The sequence below is a fragment of the Ambystoma mexicanum genome, chromosome 1q (genome assembly GCF_040938575.1).
Source record: "Ambystoma mexicanum isolate Mex_15411 chromosome 1q, UKY_AmexF1_1, whole genome shotgun sequence".
NCBI classification, from domain to species: Eukaryota; Metazoa; Chordata; class Amphibia; order Caudata; family Ambystomatidae; genus Ambystoma; species Ambystoma mexicanum.
Genome location: NC_090922.1, coordinates 299,029,553 through 299,045,136, shown reverse-complemented (window position 1 = coordinate 299,045,136; position 15,584 = coordinate 299,029,553). Strand labels below are relative to the sequence as shown.

The 15,584-nt window shown below is 44.2% G+C and overlaps 1 protein-coding gene across 3 annotated transcripts in view; it reads right to left on the bottom strand.

Annotated features, from left to right (window-relative positions):
* LOC138527531 (uncharacterized) overlaps positions 1 to 15,584 on the bottom strand; it is a 1,006,733-nt gene that overhangs the window by 513,091 nt on the left and 478,058 nt on the right. For all 3 annotated transcript variants that reach the window (XM_069638786.1, XM_069638780.1, XM_069638792.1), the window contains exon 6: positions 9,714 to 9,824. In XM_069638786.1, the coding sequence (XP_069494887.1) occupies positions 9,714 to 9,824 (111 nt within the window). The remainder of the gene's footprint in view (positions 1 to 9,713; positions 9,825 to 15,584) is intronic.

Below are 15,584 nucleotides of genomic sequence, written 5' to 3'. Positions count from 1 at the left end.
CAACGGGAGCAATAACAATCGGCCAGCTCTTTTTACGAAAGCAATGCAAAATACACCTAGCACAACATTTGGCATATGCATGAAAAAAGACAGAAAGAGATGCAGTACATTGGTACGAGGGCACCAGATAGGTTTCTGAAGTGGCAGTATTATAGTCCCCACTTTATAGTTACAGATATTAGGTGGCACTGCAACATGCAAGTCGAAACGAATGCATTGGAGAACAGCTAATAGGGAGAGGACACGTGAGGAAGGACTTGTTTGGCTATGTATCCACCTACTGACTGCCCAGGGTCATGCTAATCCCTATTATCATTCCTACCTGCTACCTGGCACCACACCCAAAACACAATTCCCTGGGATCTCTTTGGGCTAACGCCGTCAAGCAGCAGCATCACACTCTGGAACGCCAGTGTTATTGCTGAATATGCTGAAAGTTAATGCTTCAATTAGAGCTGTAAATGTGCTATTGGTGTAATAATTGTGGCTTAACCAAGTGCACCTGCAGCCACTTGATTTATATCAGTTACTTGCACTGAGGCCCTGTTATAAAAAAGCAATGACAAAGTCAAGAGTTTGGGCTTGTGCATAGGTATTACATAGTTATTTGCAGGCCACTAGTATTACATGCCCATGTTATCATACTATTGGCCAGCCAGCTGTTGTCATCTTTTGATCATGTAGTACCATTATGGCAGTACCTGGCAAATGCTTTTTCCATGCCTACACACAAGCCAAAACGGATGGCTTTGCCAATGCTTCTTTAAGTTGTAAGTAAAAAAGGAATTCCCATTCCCAATGTGGGTATTTTTACTCAAGCAGATCTTTTGTAATTCATACTGCTAGTAACTCAAGGAAATTAGAATACAATTCATCTTCAGATGAGGCAGAATTAACACCAATAGTAATGGAGCTCTCTCCTGTCACACTGCTTGCTGGTCCCACTGATCCAAACACACCAGTGGTTCTGTGAGTGAAAAAGTAGCCTCCTTTATTTGTTTTCTATTTTTTGTTGGGGCTATTTTTACTCCCTATTCCTTTTATCATACAGACAATGTGCCTGTGTGACATGCCTCATGAGCCTCCATCTCATGAACACGTGTGCCTTATCCTGTGGTTCAGCTGTGAGGCTTTGCAGGTCCGGCAGCTTTCTCCGGAGAAAGCTACAAGACCCTCACGTGTGACACAGAATCCCTGTATTTATCAAGGCAGGTAATGGCATCAAGATATGATGGTGAAACCTCACTACCTAACCAAAAAAAAACATAAGTTGAATACAACTAGAATTACTGATGACGTTTTAAATACTGTTCCCATTGCTATCCATAGCTGGCCACCAGTAACTTTGTCTTAACATCCTTTTAGTACTATTCATACCACAATGCCCCTGATGAGCAATCTCAATTAGCTTGTCCCTGATGCCCTCAGGGGGAATCACATTGTGCCCCCTCTTGAGCCTCCCCCCAGCCCTCGACACACAGCTCATCCCTTACCTTATAGAATCGATCGAATATCATTTCTATTTCATCTTTGCAAGGCCAACCTTCCACATTCCACTCCTTCACTTTACCCAGTACCGAGTCTCCTCTCTCAGCTACCAGCCAAGCCTCTTCACTTAAAGCCCCTTGTTCAATTTTGGCCACAACTATCTCCTATTCCTGCACCTTCTCCTCAATACCACTGCCCCCCATCCACTGGCAGTTGCGAGAGACAGTCCGCCACCACATTTTCCTTGCCAGGGACATAACACATCTGGAAATCATAGTTCTGTAAACCTAAAATCCATTTCCAAATTTTGGGCGACCCCCTGCCCCAATTCCCTCCATTTAACATTTGCACCAATGCTCTGTGGTCTGTCTTAACCATAAACCATTGGCCCCACAGAAAGAATTTAAAGTGCATAATGGCCCAAAACACTGCTAATGCTTCCCTTTCCACCACTGAATAATTTTTCTCTGCACCCCTTAAAGGTCTGGAAGCAAATGCAATCACATGCTCTTCCTTGCCGCAATCCAATTGCGACAAAGACGCCCCCAGTCCCAGCAAACTGGCATCCACCGGCAACACCGTCCTCCGACCACTTACAAATCCCCCAAGGACAGTGCCTTGACAATTCCTTCCTTTATCTTCTGAAAAGCTTCCTCACACACGACCGTCCACAGGAAAGTAACTCCCTTCTTTAACAATTCCCTTAACCGCATTGAAATAAGAGCAAAATGATCAACAAATTTATGACAGAACTCCGCCATTCCCATAAATGACATTAATTGATCCTTATCTCGTGGGGATGGAACTCTTAATACTCTCCACCAAGCTGTGTTTGGGAGAAATCCCTTGAGCCGAGACCATGTGGCCCAAATATTCCACCTCACACACACCAATTTTGCACTTACTCCGCTGTACTGTCAAGCCAGACTAACTCAATTCCTCCAACACACATTTTAAAACTTTATCATGTTGTGCTGAGTTATCAGCAAAAATAAAAATGTCATCTTGGAACACAATCACATTGCTGACCCCCTTCAGAACCTTCTCCATCATCGCTGGAAAACAGACGCAGCCGATGCCAGACCAAACGGCATCCTGAGACATTTGAAAGTTCCTTTCGGGTTGATAAATTCTGTGAGGTCCTGACAATCCCGGGACAATGGCACTTGGTGATATGCTGCTGACAAATCTATAGCCGTGAACCAACTAGCATCCCCCAACACAGATAGAGCTTCCGATATGACTGGTATTGGATGCTGATCCAGCAACATTTTCTTGTTTAGCTCCCTCAAGTCCACACAAAAAACACATCTTCCCATTGCCCTTCGCCACTAGAACAACTGGGGATAACCATTCCGTACCATGTACTCGTTCTATCACACCCCTTTGCAGAAGACCGTCTAACTCCTCATGTAAGTGCTGCTTCATATTATGGGGAGTGGGCCGCACCTTGTGCACCAATGGCCGAGAACTGTACTTTACTTTGATGTAATGTTCATAGTCCTCTAACTTTCCCAGATCATCAGAACACTCTGTGACCCATATGTTGTCCACTTCTGCTGTTGACACTGGAGTGGGTGCATTGGCTTGAATCCAAATGCCCAAGATTCTCTGCTCTTCCCATCCCAATAAAGATGAACCTTTCTTAGCATCTAAAATATTTGCCACACACTTTCTGCCTTCATAAGCCATAAGTCCTTGAAATGTTCCCAGCAATTCTATTTCACTTTCCATGTACACACAAGGCTGTACTTGAGGAGGTGATAGTCCATGAAAATCCCTCAAAAGAATACTTGTAAAAGTGTCCTTCAACACTATGGTCCATGGAGAGGCAGCAGAATCCACCTTCATTGATAGCTCCGAGCCATCAATTTGAAACACATCCACCGGGCCTTCTGCCCCCTCAGACATTGCTGAAATGTCAAAATTATGTCGGGTTTTGGTTTCTTCATTTTGGCTTTCCTTTTCACCATGGCTTTGTTTGGGCTTCACAGCACTGATGGTAGACTCCTTGCACATGCGTGCAAAATGCCTCTTGAATCTGCATCTGATGCATTCTGCATTTCTCACTGGACAAAACACGCTGGTCGCTGCATGCCTGGGGTTACCACACCTCAAGCACTTGTGTCCTATCCACTCCTTCCTTGACCCAAAAGGTTTCTTTTGATTCACAGCACACACTTCTTGACCATTTCATACCATTTTCATTTTTTTCATATATTGCGTTGTTTGTTCAATGATCCTAGTCAGTTCCATTGCTTGTTCCAACGTCATATCCTTTGCCAGCAGTTTCTCTTGTAGCCTGGGATTATTGGTACATGTCACCAACTGATCGGGGATCAATTAATTGGTCAATGCACCAAATTCACAGATGTGGCTTAATGTTCTTAGTACAGCTACATACCCTTCTACGGGCTCTGAAGGGTCTTGAGTCTTTGGAAGAATGTGTGTCTTTCTAAAGTCACATTCTTTTTTGGCTCAAAATGTTCCTCTATTTTCCTCACTGACAAGATGAATTCATCCAGGTCCCCTGCGCCATCACCTTGTGGCTCCGGAAGTCTATCAAAGACACTTGCGCCTTTCTGGACCTAAATTGTGCAACAATAAAGCCTGTTTCCTGGCTGGATTGAACTTGTCACCCCCCATGGCCACTAAGTATGTTTCAAACATCCTTTTCCACCTCTCCCATCTTATTGGTGGTGTTCCCCGTTCTGCCAAGAAGGGGTTTGGGGGAGGTATGGTTGGGTTTGTTTGGCTACTACACTTGCTCACACTTCAATGTCTTGGCACTACAAGGTTATTCTCTTCCTTTGTGGCACTTCCAAATTGTGTTAATTCATAAACTGTGCGGTATTTCCCTTTTGGTTCTTCAATTCTTTATTTTGTAGGGCTTCCAGGTTGTATTGAGTTGAATGGTGTTGCCTTCCTATTTGGCACTCTAATTTGGTCTCTTGAGCTTAGTCTGCACTGTTCCTTTCCTTAAATTAATTCTGCCCATAGCTTACATGAACTGCAGCATCACTGGGATCCTTCATTTTGCCAGCGCTACAGATCTTCATTGCAGATTGCCATTCTGTTTTTTTTTCACTGTTGCTCCAGCCAACCTTGACACAATTCCTTGTAGATGTGCGACGTGCTACGCTGCCAGGCAGTGCATCACAATGCTTGGCTGGTGAGGCGGAGGTTCCACATTGCTTCTGACGAGGGGGATGTCCTCTCGAGTGCACGTTGCCGGCTCCAGCTTCAGCGTATAACTTTTCTTTCCTTTTTTTTAAAAAAAAAGTGTTTCCTCCACAATTTGGCCGATGCCCACCCCTCGCTCTGGTGCCAATCGCTGTGCACTCCTTTCACCTTGCTGCAGGTGGGACTTTGCCTCCTCCTTCTCTGCTGGTCCCCTGTGGTGCCTGCTGCTTCTGGGTTCCTTGTCTGCTCGCTTGTTCGAGCAGATCTGCTTCCTCGATGCCACTGATATGGATGGCGCCAACACACAGAGGTACGATTAAAAGGATTTATTTAACTCACAGCGGAGAGCAGCAGGCACCCAGCCCAAGCTCTCACACCAACTGCCGTATGTTCCAGAACCAACATGTTTGTGGAACCTGCAAAGCAGAACACAACAAAAACCTTCTGTACTGACCAAGCCCACCATAAAGATCTTTAAGAAGGCTTTAAGAACATCCAGAGACATCTACTTCCCCCATCTCCCTCCGATAAAAATAAAAAGCTTAGAAAGAAGGAATCAAGTGAGCTGAGAAGCACAAAAATCTCCTTGGAGTTGAGAGAAAATTTACAAAACAGCTGCTTTTCACAGTTTCCTGTGGTGCTTGCTTCAGTTCAAGAATCACAAAAACTTCACTGCTGAGTGTGAGAAACCTGAGGATGTTCTCCCAAGGAGATCGTAGGAGCCCCTTATTCAGGTGACCACGGAAGACCGGTCCCTCGACTATACCAACCCTAAAGGTGAGATACGGTACTATAATGAGGAAGCAGAACAGGAAGGCGTAATCCCTGAGGCCTTTGTAGGCTACTATACATCTGCCTCGCCTCCTCCCAGTAAATCTCTGCTATCCAAACCCAATAACCCCTCTGCACAGAACCAATCCCCTTTGATCTCAAACCCCAGCACATTCAGAAACCGTCTTTTACAAAAACCCTGTTTTCCGGATCCCTATCCGAATACTCCCAATCATTCTTCTTCCCGTCCCTCTGATTATTATTTTCCGCACTCCCAAACTGCTCAGGTAAAATACTACCGTTCCCACAATCCCCCTTGTTTATTTCACAATCCCGGCCATTACTGTTTAACCCGCAAACCCTACCAATCCCATCCCTCTGATTGTCACTTTCTGAACTTCCAGTCGAAAGTGACCAACAATTACAATTCCCACAATCCCCTATGTTCTGTTCTCCATTCCGGTCATTCTCATCCATTTCACAAACCTTACCCATTTTGTCCTTTTCGGTCTACCAACCGACTCCCTTCTGATAATCGCATCACTTCCCCATCATATCCCGTAGGACAATCCGACACTCCAACCCCTCCCTTTCCCGACATGAATACTGGTTTACAGACTTGTAATAAAAATATTTACCGGACATGTCCCGACACGAAGGTCAAGCAAACTCAGGCAATTGACTTAAATCACACACACCTGATGCCCCTTCCTTTTCCCCACAGGGATAAAAGGTGGAGCAAGAGAGAGCAGAGGATGAGCAAGGCGAGTACGGCAGACAGCACGGCTAAGCAGGCTCAGCAGTTCAAGAGAAGGAGAGAGGCGGCAGGAATTGAGAGGGTTGCGAGGAGAGAAGTGACCTTGGCCTTTTCATCCCAGGCCTGCAGAACCTTCATGGACGAGAACCCAAGACTGCGAACAGTAGCACAAGTAACTTGCAGTAGACGTCAACGGTACATGGGGCAAGCTTATGCCGATAAGCAAGTCTGAGGGAAGCTCCCGTGCCCGTGGTACCAGCCTTGGCTCCAGGAAAGCCAAGCAGTTCATCACAGCTGGTGAGTCGAGGGGAGAATCGATAACAACGGACTGTGTTGAATGAGAAGCGGAAAGTGGCAAATTTGAACCAAGTTCAATGAACTGCGTACAGAACTGTGAAGCTATTCCCCTCAAAGTGTTAAAGGGGGGAAACTGGGACCACGTGGGTGCTAAGTCAAGAGACACTGGTCAAGCCCCATATGAGAGAAACTACAGTTACCAGCAGGCCTTGGGAGAGTCAGCGGAATAGGTCTAAGTGGTCATACTAGGGTCAAGCAAAATCCCTGTACAATCGAAAGACTTTGACCTACAAACTAAATGAAAGCAAGGGAATTTAATCCCGCCATATGAGAAATCAAGGGAAGGGAATCCTGCATTGAGAAAAAGCAAGGGAAGTGAATCCCACCATATGAGAAAGCAAGGGAAGTGAATCCTGCAAATACAAGCAAATGTGACAAGCGAATGTGAAGTTGGCAAGAGTGAGCCCGACCGAGGGATGCTGACGAGAAGGGGGCAAGTCTATAGTCCCAGGAAACAGTGTGTTGACAAGAGTGAACCCGGCTGAGGGATGTCCACTAGAACTGCTTAGAAAAGACATTAAGATTTGAGAGCAAAGGAGAAGCCGTCGTGAACCCAGAGAAGGGCGCTGAAAGTAAAGAAGGGTCAGAACCCAGAATAGGAGGACCCAGGGGTGAAGCGATCACCCTACAGGAAGTTGTAGTAAACCATTGAGAAGGGTCAGCGCCCAGAAGAGGGAGACCCAGGGGTGAAACTATCACCCAGTGAACATTGGAAATAAACTTTCATTTGCTAAAGGAACTTTATTTTGGAACCGGAGAGGCCCTCGAAAGCAAGAAAACATAGCTAACCAGGATCTTGATATCATTAAATAACTTTTTAGGGATTTGCGCCCAGAAGAGGGGAATCCCGGGGTGAAGGACGTCACGCAAAGCCCATGGAAAAGAGACTGTGTATTTGTTTTGTTATTTGAACACGTCAGGTCCTCGAAGGGAAGAGACTTTCAAGTGAAACGAGACTTGGCCATCGACGGCCCTGACAGCTGAAAGCTTGAGACCGTGTCCTGAGAGCTGCCATTAGAACTGTTGTCTCGTGCTTGAGAAGCCCAAGCCTGTGCTGTACTCCAAGCTCCCATTTTACCCAGTGTCCAAAACGTGGGGAAGGGAGACACAGACTACCGCCTCCTGATATATTATTTAAGAACACTTCTTTCTTTTCTTGAGAACTATCTCACACCCTTTTACTACTATTTGTGAGGTTTGGCAATAGGTTTCTTAGTATAGACCCTTTTTATTTTGACACAATGCCACTAGGACTGACTTATTTTTCATTTGATGGTCGACGCTTGCTCCCATCTTAGATATAGGTCTAGATTAGGCGTTTTTCCAACCTGCATACTGCATTCATTGTTCAATAAACACCCTTGAACTGTGATCACTTGTGTCTGTCTTACTTGTTGCCACCATGAGTTCCTCACATGAGGGACGCACTTCATATTTCCTCAGAAGTTGAGGATGCAGATTTAAACCCCTCTCATTAATTTGCTTTTTTTCAGACTTTTGTTTGATACTGAGGGGAGAGTTTCACGGTTTTCTACACCAAGCTTCTGCTCTTCACATTTGAAGAGTTGCTCCATTCCGGATTAAAATCCTCTTTCTACTCTTCCTTTTCACAACCCTGTCTTCTATCGGAACATCTGGGTACCAAAGATCTTTGTGTTTTAAAATGTATTACGCACAACTCATCCAATGCTAAATCAGTTACCCGAGCGCACTCTTTTTGCCGTCTACACAACGCTCTAGTTTCATATCCTCCCCTTATTGCTGAGAAATGTCCGGTGAGGGCGACAAGTAGTGAAACAGACCATGTTCTCTGACAGATTACTGGACTCCTTTATAGTTCAGATGAAGGAATTATTTCAGCCTACAAATTCTGTGGCCCTAAACACTCCAATACCAGCTTTCATTCTGGTTCTAGTTGAATCAATGCCACTTCCTGTGCCTCTTTCAGAACCTGTTCTGGTACCACTTATGGATTGTCTGGACAAACCACCTGCTCTGTCTTCGAATAAGAGATCCAGTGCAGGGATGGATAAAGACAAAGACACTTTGTCTGCATTCTATTAGGCTATCAAAGCTGGTTCAGCGAAAAGGCGTCCCCGAATTGGCAAAGTTATGCCCAGAGAAGTCTTATGCTGTGCCCCCTACAAAACCAGATAAGCAATCTTAGGCCTAGACCATTCCTTTCTTGATCAATGCTTTCTTTTTTGGCAAAATGCTACATACTGAGGCACACATATCAGAGTCTTCAGACGTAAAATACAAGGTTCCTGAAGAAGATTATTTTGTGGTTACCTGCCATCTATCAGTTCGGTTACCTCTTGTTTCAGCAGCACGTGCTATGGTCCTTCCCCTAAGCAATTATCAGCGCTATCAAAAGAGCTTAATCATTGGCAAAGTTAAGGCAAGTAGTCGTAACAAAATGCAAATTTTTTTTTTATGTCAGCTAAATGCTTACTCTGTCATATTCATGTAAAATGTTGGGACAATTTGAATATGTGTGCAGAACTTCTCCCACTCTGGCTGTGGCGACCCCTCCGAGTCTGGTGAGGAAAATGATGGTCTGGCTTTATCACAGGCAAAAGGAGAAAAATCAGGATGATAGAGATTTGAAGAGTTTACATTTCTTTTGTCCAATTACATTTTTCTTTCTATTATTTTCCTAGGTGGGACCAGCAAATGCCTAACAAGTCAGTTCATATAATGAATTTCTGATAAGAACACAAAGAAAAACAGACAACTCTAAAGCGAAAAGGCGGTTGCAAAGCCTGCTACCACCACGAAAATGCTACCTATTTGATCTGGCCATTGTTTGCAGACTCAGAAAATAATGCATCTAAGAAATACAAGAAGGCAATGTGAAACTTTGAGACAAAACACAATATGAAATGAGCACACGTCCCTCAATATCGTGGCTAGTTGCCCATCTTTGCACACCTGGATGAAGGCCAATGAAAAGCTCTGGATGTGCCAAACATAGTATCTGGATGTACTACAAGACAATGCACTGCATGACCTAACAATTACATTGTGCAAATTAGAAGAAGAAAAAGGATGTTCAGTAGGCAAAAGAAGATAGTTCTTCAAAGTCATTGGGCACTTTTGTACATTGCATATTCAGTTCAAGAAAATAGCCATTGTGAACAAATGTTTCACTCACTTGTGGGTTTGGAAAAATGTTCAGTACGCTCCGAGTGCTGAGTCCCCGACATGTAATCATTTTCCTCTTCCTTGACCCGTATAGAAATGACGGAGGTCTCAGTGGAATGATCTGTTCAACAATGAAAAATAAATACGTTATGCTATGAGAACGGTTGGAGATCACATTAATATGCAATAAATAAGTCTCTTTACTTAAAAGAAATCTTCCAAACATTATATGCAACTAGCACTGAAGGAAAGCTATCAGAAATTTTGAAAAACATGGATGACGAAAAAACATAGTAGAAGGCACATTGCATCAGAAAATATTACATTTATGATGTCAGGATTGCAGCAAGCTTAGTCGCAATTGTAAAGACCTTGGGCTAGCGACAGGCAAAACATTCCAACCAACAGGTTACTGGCATTTATTAAGGAATTTTGTTGAACACCACATGACTTTTTAAATGTTCAGGAAAAACAGTATACAAGTAGTCACAAGTGGAACCAAACATGAGGAATGACACCCCTATTCTGTATATCGCAGTCTCTACAGCCTGGACATAGATGGTCATTACCCAAATGCCAGATAAATCATCTATATTTCTAAGCACTTCCTGAAACATAATTAGTAAGGTTCTTTCCTTGAGCAAGGTTCTAGGACATTCCAGAGTGAGTGTACTGTGGTGAGGTGGAGTAAAGAGGTGCAGCCCATCTCCTTGAGGTAATGCCACTGCTGTTTTCTTTCTGTCTCTTTGGTTGGCCAGGTGAAGACCTTACAACATCATGCTACACTGAATGTTCCTCTGCGTCTCCACCACCGAGGATTAGCGTCCTTACAGCTTCCCAGCCATCCCAGCCCAGGATCGAGCTTCCTGTGCTGGGATGGCTTCACAACAGCTGCTCTGCCCTTTTCCTAGTCCTTTCTCACAATGGGGCTGGATCCTCCCCAGCACAGAGGTCAAGTCCTTCTTTTCTGTTGTTGTTGATGTCGTCTTTAGGCCTCCTTGGAGCCAAATATTCTCAGTACTATGATCAATTGTTGAGATGATCTTCATGCCACCTTTGGACCAACTCTTCTCAGTATTATGATCCATTGTTGAGGTGATCTTCATGCTTCCATGGGGCCAACTCTTCTCAGGACTATATGCAAGCAGTCTGTCATTACTCAGTAGACCACTCTTGTTCATCTTTGTCTGGGTCCGATAGATTTGTGGCTCAAATACAAAGGAAGCCTTATCATGACAGACAGTAATGTTTTCAAAGATTTCTGATAAGGTCTTGGTCCCAAGGGAAAAGGGAAAAGGGGCCAGGGAGTTCCTTCACGGAACGGGAATGCTTATCCCAATAAGCAAAGTCTCTCCCGGTGAGGGTCCCGCTTTCCACAACCACAAGAGGGACTTTTGGGTAGCGGCCTCACCTCACTAACCTCACAGAGAACGGGTCCCGCCTGGAGAGAAGGGACAAGCTCCCATGAGTCGTCACAGTACCTGTACTCCCAAGGCTTAGCTTCCTTGTTTTGGGTGTTTTGAATGCCATTACCAGGGATATGTCAAATACACCCAGTGATCAACTTGGCGCAAAGCTATTCTAGCAAGAATGCTCCACAGATTTGGGGAATGAATGACAACTTCATATAAAAATTCGCCCATTTCACCTAAGGCAGACATCAGCAGATGAAGTGCCCCCAGACTTGTCGGCAATTGGAAGCGAGCAGGCTGTGTCCTTCCCCTTCCAGTTCTATGTTGTGTGTTTTATATACAATTGTGCAAAAGAAGCATCTCTTCATCCAGTGGTGGATGTGGGCCAGGATTCAGTTAATGGTTTTCTTTGTCCTAGGTCATTCATAAGGCAAACGTAAATGTTTATTTTTTATTTTTATAACATGTATTAGTTTTATACAAACTTTTGCATTATCACTCTCCATTTCATTATTTAAAACATATTTCTATGGCTTCTGATGAGTTCTTGATAAATCGTTGTCCGGGATATGATCTTAAGAAGGTGTCACCGGATCAGTAATACTCCATGATCCATTTTCTTTCAGTTACTCAGTAACTCTAGGGTAATTTTTTCCCGATTTTTTCCCCAAAATGGGGCAACTCAAAACATGAGACTCTTGTGGTTGCCAACAAGCAGGGTTACCCGCCGCTGTTCTCGGTCTTGCACATTCACTTCCCTTGGAAGCATAGCCGTAAATATTGTTCTTTATGTGTCCAAGGCTGTACATTCCATGATGATGTGATGAAGTATTTCGATTTGAGATCCATCCTCGCAGGAAGAACAGGTGTTCAAATCCTTTGGGATTTGTCTCATTTTTGTTAATACGTCTCTTGTAGGTAATGTATTAAGGCATAGCCGGGGAAAAAGGTCCCAAGACTTTTGACATGTAAAGAGCTTCAGATATGTTGTCAGTTGGTTAAGCACTCTGCAGTCATACAGACAGTTTAATGATAATTGATAGTTACTTTTTTTTCAATTGTATCTATCCAATCATTCCGCTGTAGTCGTCTTTTTGCTTCCGTCTGTCTCCATATCAAGGTTTCTTCTGTGATGTCTAAACTTTTCATCGTTTGTTTACAAGCTTCTTTCCATGTGTTTAGGATAACATCATTCAATGATTTACTCCGGCTCCATAACAGGCAAATCGAAGGAATGTCTTTGTTTGTTCCTGTTTTCCTGTACATGTCTAATGTTTTCCAGATTACGACGGATTGCACTGATTGAAGCTCTAACTCAAAGCGTATTCGTTGCAGTGGAAATTACTTGGTTAGGGATAACAGTTTTCTCCAAAATCTCCCTTCCAACATGTCGCATGTTTGTCATGGTAGATTTAGTAGTGATTCACTTTCCTAAGTAACAATCGCTGTTACCTTCTGACAATAGAACATGAGGAGTGGCTTAAATGAGAATCTCCCATATTTTCGGTGAAGCGATGTTCCTTGACATACCAGCGAATCAACTTTGGCAGTTAGATGGCCTACCCATTCTTTTTCTCCAATGCTCTGGTCCACCCTTATGCCAAAGTGCTTAATGGTTTTAAAATTTCTAATTTGGTCTGTTTTAAATAAATTTGTGGTTCTTTCATTTTGTTTCCTGGGTGTCTCAGCAATGGCATTATTTGAGATTTTGTCAAGTTGATGCTTAAGTTATTTTCTTCTGCGTACTTGGATAAGGCATTTATCCTTTTTTGCAAGCCTACTTCAGTTTTGTCAAACAACACAAGGTCGTCTGCGTACATTGTCCAGATAACTGGGGACCCATTTAGGATAGCCAGATTAGCAATCATGATGTTTTGAGCTATTGTTAGGTCTGAGATGTAAAGATTGAAGAGGGTGGCTGCTAAGGGGCATCCCTGCTTCAATTCTTTCTATGTTGGAATTTCTTTTGACACAGCGCTCATGTGCGAAAGTCTAAATCGTATGTTGGTCAATGAGTATAAAGCTTTGATTGGTTTGAGTAGATCAGTCAGGCATTTCCATGCAGTAAGTTTCTGCCACAGTTTTTACGATGAACACTGTCAAAGGCCATTTGGAAGTCGATGAACCGAGCTAGTACCTGTGTTTTCATTCTCAATGCCTCCAATATGAGTAGGTTTAGAATTAACAGATTGACATTCATACCTACTCCTTTCATGAAGCCTGTTTGTCTTGGGTCCTGCCTATTGTTTAAGAAAGCCCATTCTGTCAATCTTTGTTGGAAAATGGCTGCAAATATATTTCCTAGAGGATCTAGGAATGCTATTGGCCGGTAGTTCGCTGGTGTCTTTCTGTTTCCTTTTTAAAAAACCTGTATTATTATCGCAGCTTTACAGGTGGTCGGGATTTGGTTCAATGCCATTATAGACTGAAAAGAGTTGTTGACAGAACTTAGCCCAGGGTTCATTATTTGTTTTTATTATGATATTGCTCAGTCCACAAGGACCTGGCGCCCGGGAGGTATTGAGATGGATAATATGCATTAGAATTTCGTCATAGGACCATTCGAGCTCCCATGTGTCTTTCTCTCTTTGTTGTTCACAATGTTTTACCTTTTCTTCTTTTTTTGGTAAAGCCTGCTGAAGTGGTCAATCCAATCTGCTTCCGAGACATCCGATATATAAGTAGCCCTTTATTCTGGTTGTTGTCATTTAGCAGATTCCATAGCCCTCTGGTGTTAGGGAGAATTCTCTGTTAAGGCTAATTTCCCAAACCTAGTGAGTCCCCCAGCAGCTTTACTGGATTTTTGGGGTATATTTTTTTCTCCTGCTAAGAGTGAGACTCTTTTTCTCCCACTCTTAGGCATGATTTGAGTTATCCTTTGACTTGGTAATGTGTTTTATGGGCTATGGGGTCTTTTACTCCATAGGGCTTCATGTATTTTTGGTATGTGTGTTTCACAGCACCCTCGGTGCCGTAACACCGGGGTGTCATAGTGACCCCCAAACATAGACGCCGTACCCTGGGACTGACTACTGTCTCGCAGGGCATGTAAAGTCACCATTGGCTTTACTAGTCCTAAATTGTGAACAGAACCAGTACAAACCATCATATTGTGGGCGTACTGGTAGGGGCAATTCGATTGCCCCTGGGTCTGTTGTTCGAGGGGGCACTGTCCAATCCCCCCTGAGTGAGTTTTGGCTGGTGGCAGTGGATACCACTTTTTATATTCAACCGCGAATATATTCCAATGGGATTTTCCCATTGTTCGAGGCTAATACTTTTTAACATAGCCTCGAACATACCGCTGGTTTATTTATTTAATATTAATTCACCAGTTGGTATTTTTTGCCAGAACTCGGTTCCAAAATGGCGTTTGTGTTTGCTTCTGTGACTCCAACCCAAGTCGAGCCCTTTGTTCCACTTTTTGGCGGGCTTCTCCACAGAATCCTCCAAAAGTGGTGCCACTCTGTCTGGGTACCACAGGGGGTGTGGGAGGGGGTTTAGGCACTCTGGACTGAGTTGCCTCGGCAACTGAAGTCGCACTCTTGTGTGATTGGCCCAGTGGTGAGCCGCCCGGCTGAATGGGGGTTTTCTGCATAAAAGCAGGGCTTTGGGGACTGGGACTTCAGACGTCGCCACAGGACCAAAGAATCCGAAGAGGGAGAAGCTGAGCCGACCTGCAACGACGACACCACTGGTGGAGCCCTGCCGAACCGACTCACCACTTCTTCCAATGCAAAGAGGAGATCTTCATCCCGAAGAGTCTTCTTCCTTTGACTGATGGGGATAACCAGTTTGCCCGCCTTTTCGCTTTCCCGGATCATCTCGTGGCCGCCTTGCCTGTGCCAAGCACCACGGCAACCGGAATACCACGGTTTTCCACTACCGCGAATAAAAGGGTAGTACCTTTTTTAACGGAGAACTCCGCGGCTGGTTTCTTCCCTGGCAGTGCAACGACCTTCAGCTATCCTCCACGTCGAGATCATCTCTTCCTCTGGACAACGCTGCGACTTGCACCCGCTGCCAGGAACAACTGCCCCCGCTGGAGGATCATCTCCACCTTAAAGGTACTGTGTCCGCCTGGCCTCCCTCGCAACGGTCTGTGTGGGGTGACTTAAAGCCTCAATTTACTACTTGGGTTGGCCCTAGGCTGGCTTACTGAACTTTTCTAAACTGAACTAATTCCTCCCTGAACTCTCTGCAAGACTTTCCAAGCCTTTTAAACTGTGTGATCTTGGGCGCATTGGTGTTCTACTCTCTCCAAGAGGGAGCCTGGCCTCTGAACATTTTGCTCACAAGTAGACTTTGACTTTCCTGCCTTGCTGAGTGCTTCTAAAGGATTGTTTTGTGTGCTGTTCCTAATTTCTGCCTTTTCCCTCCCTTTTTCTTAAACTTATTGGAGTGCCATCTTTAGTTAAGCGCTCACCTCTGTCTGGAAATAAGTGGTGTTAACTAAGACTTGTCTAATA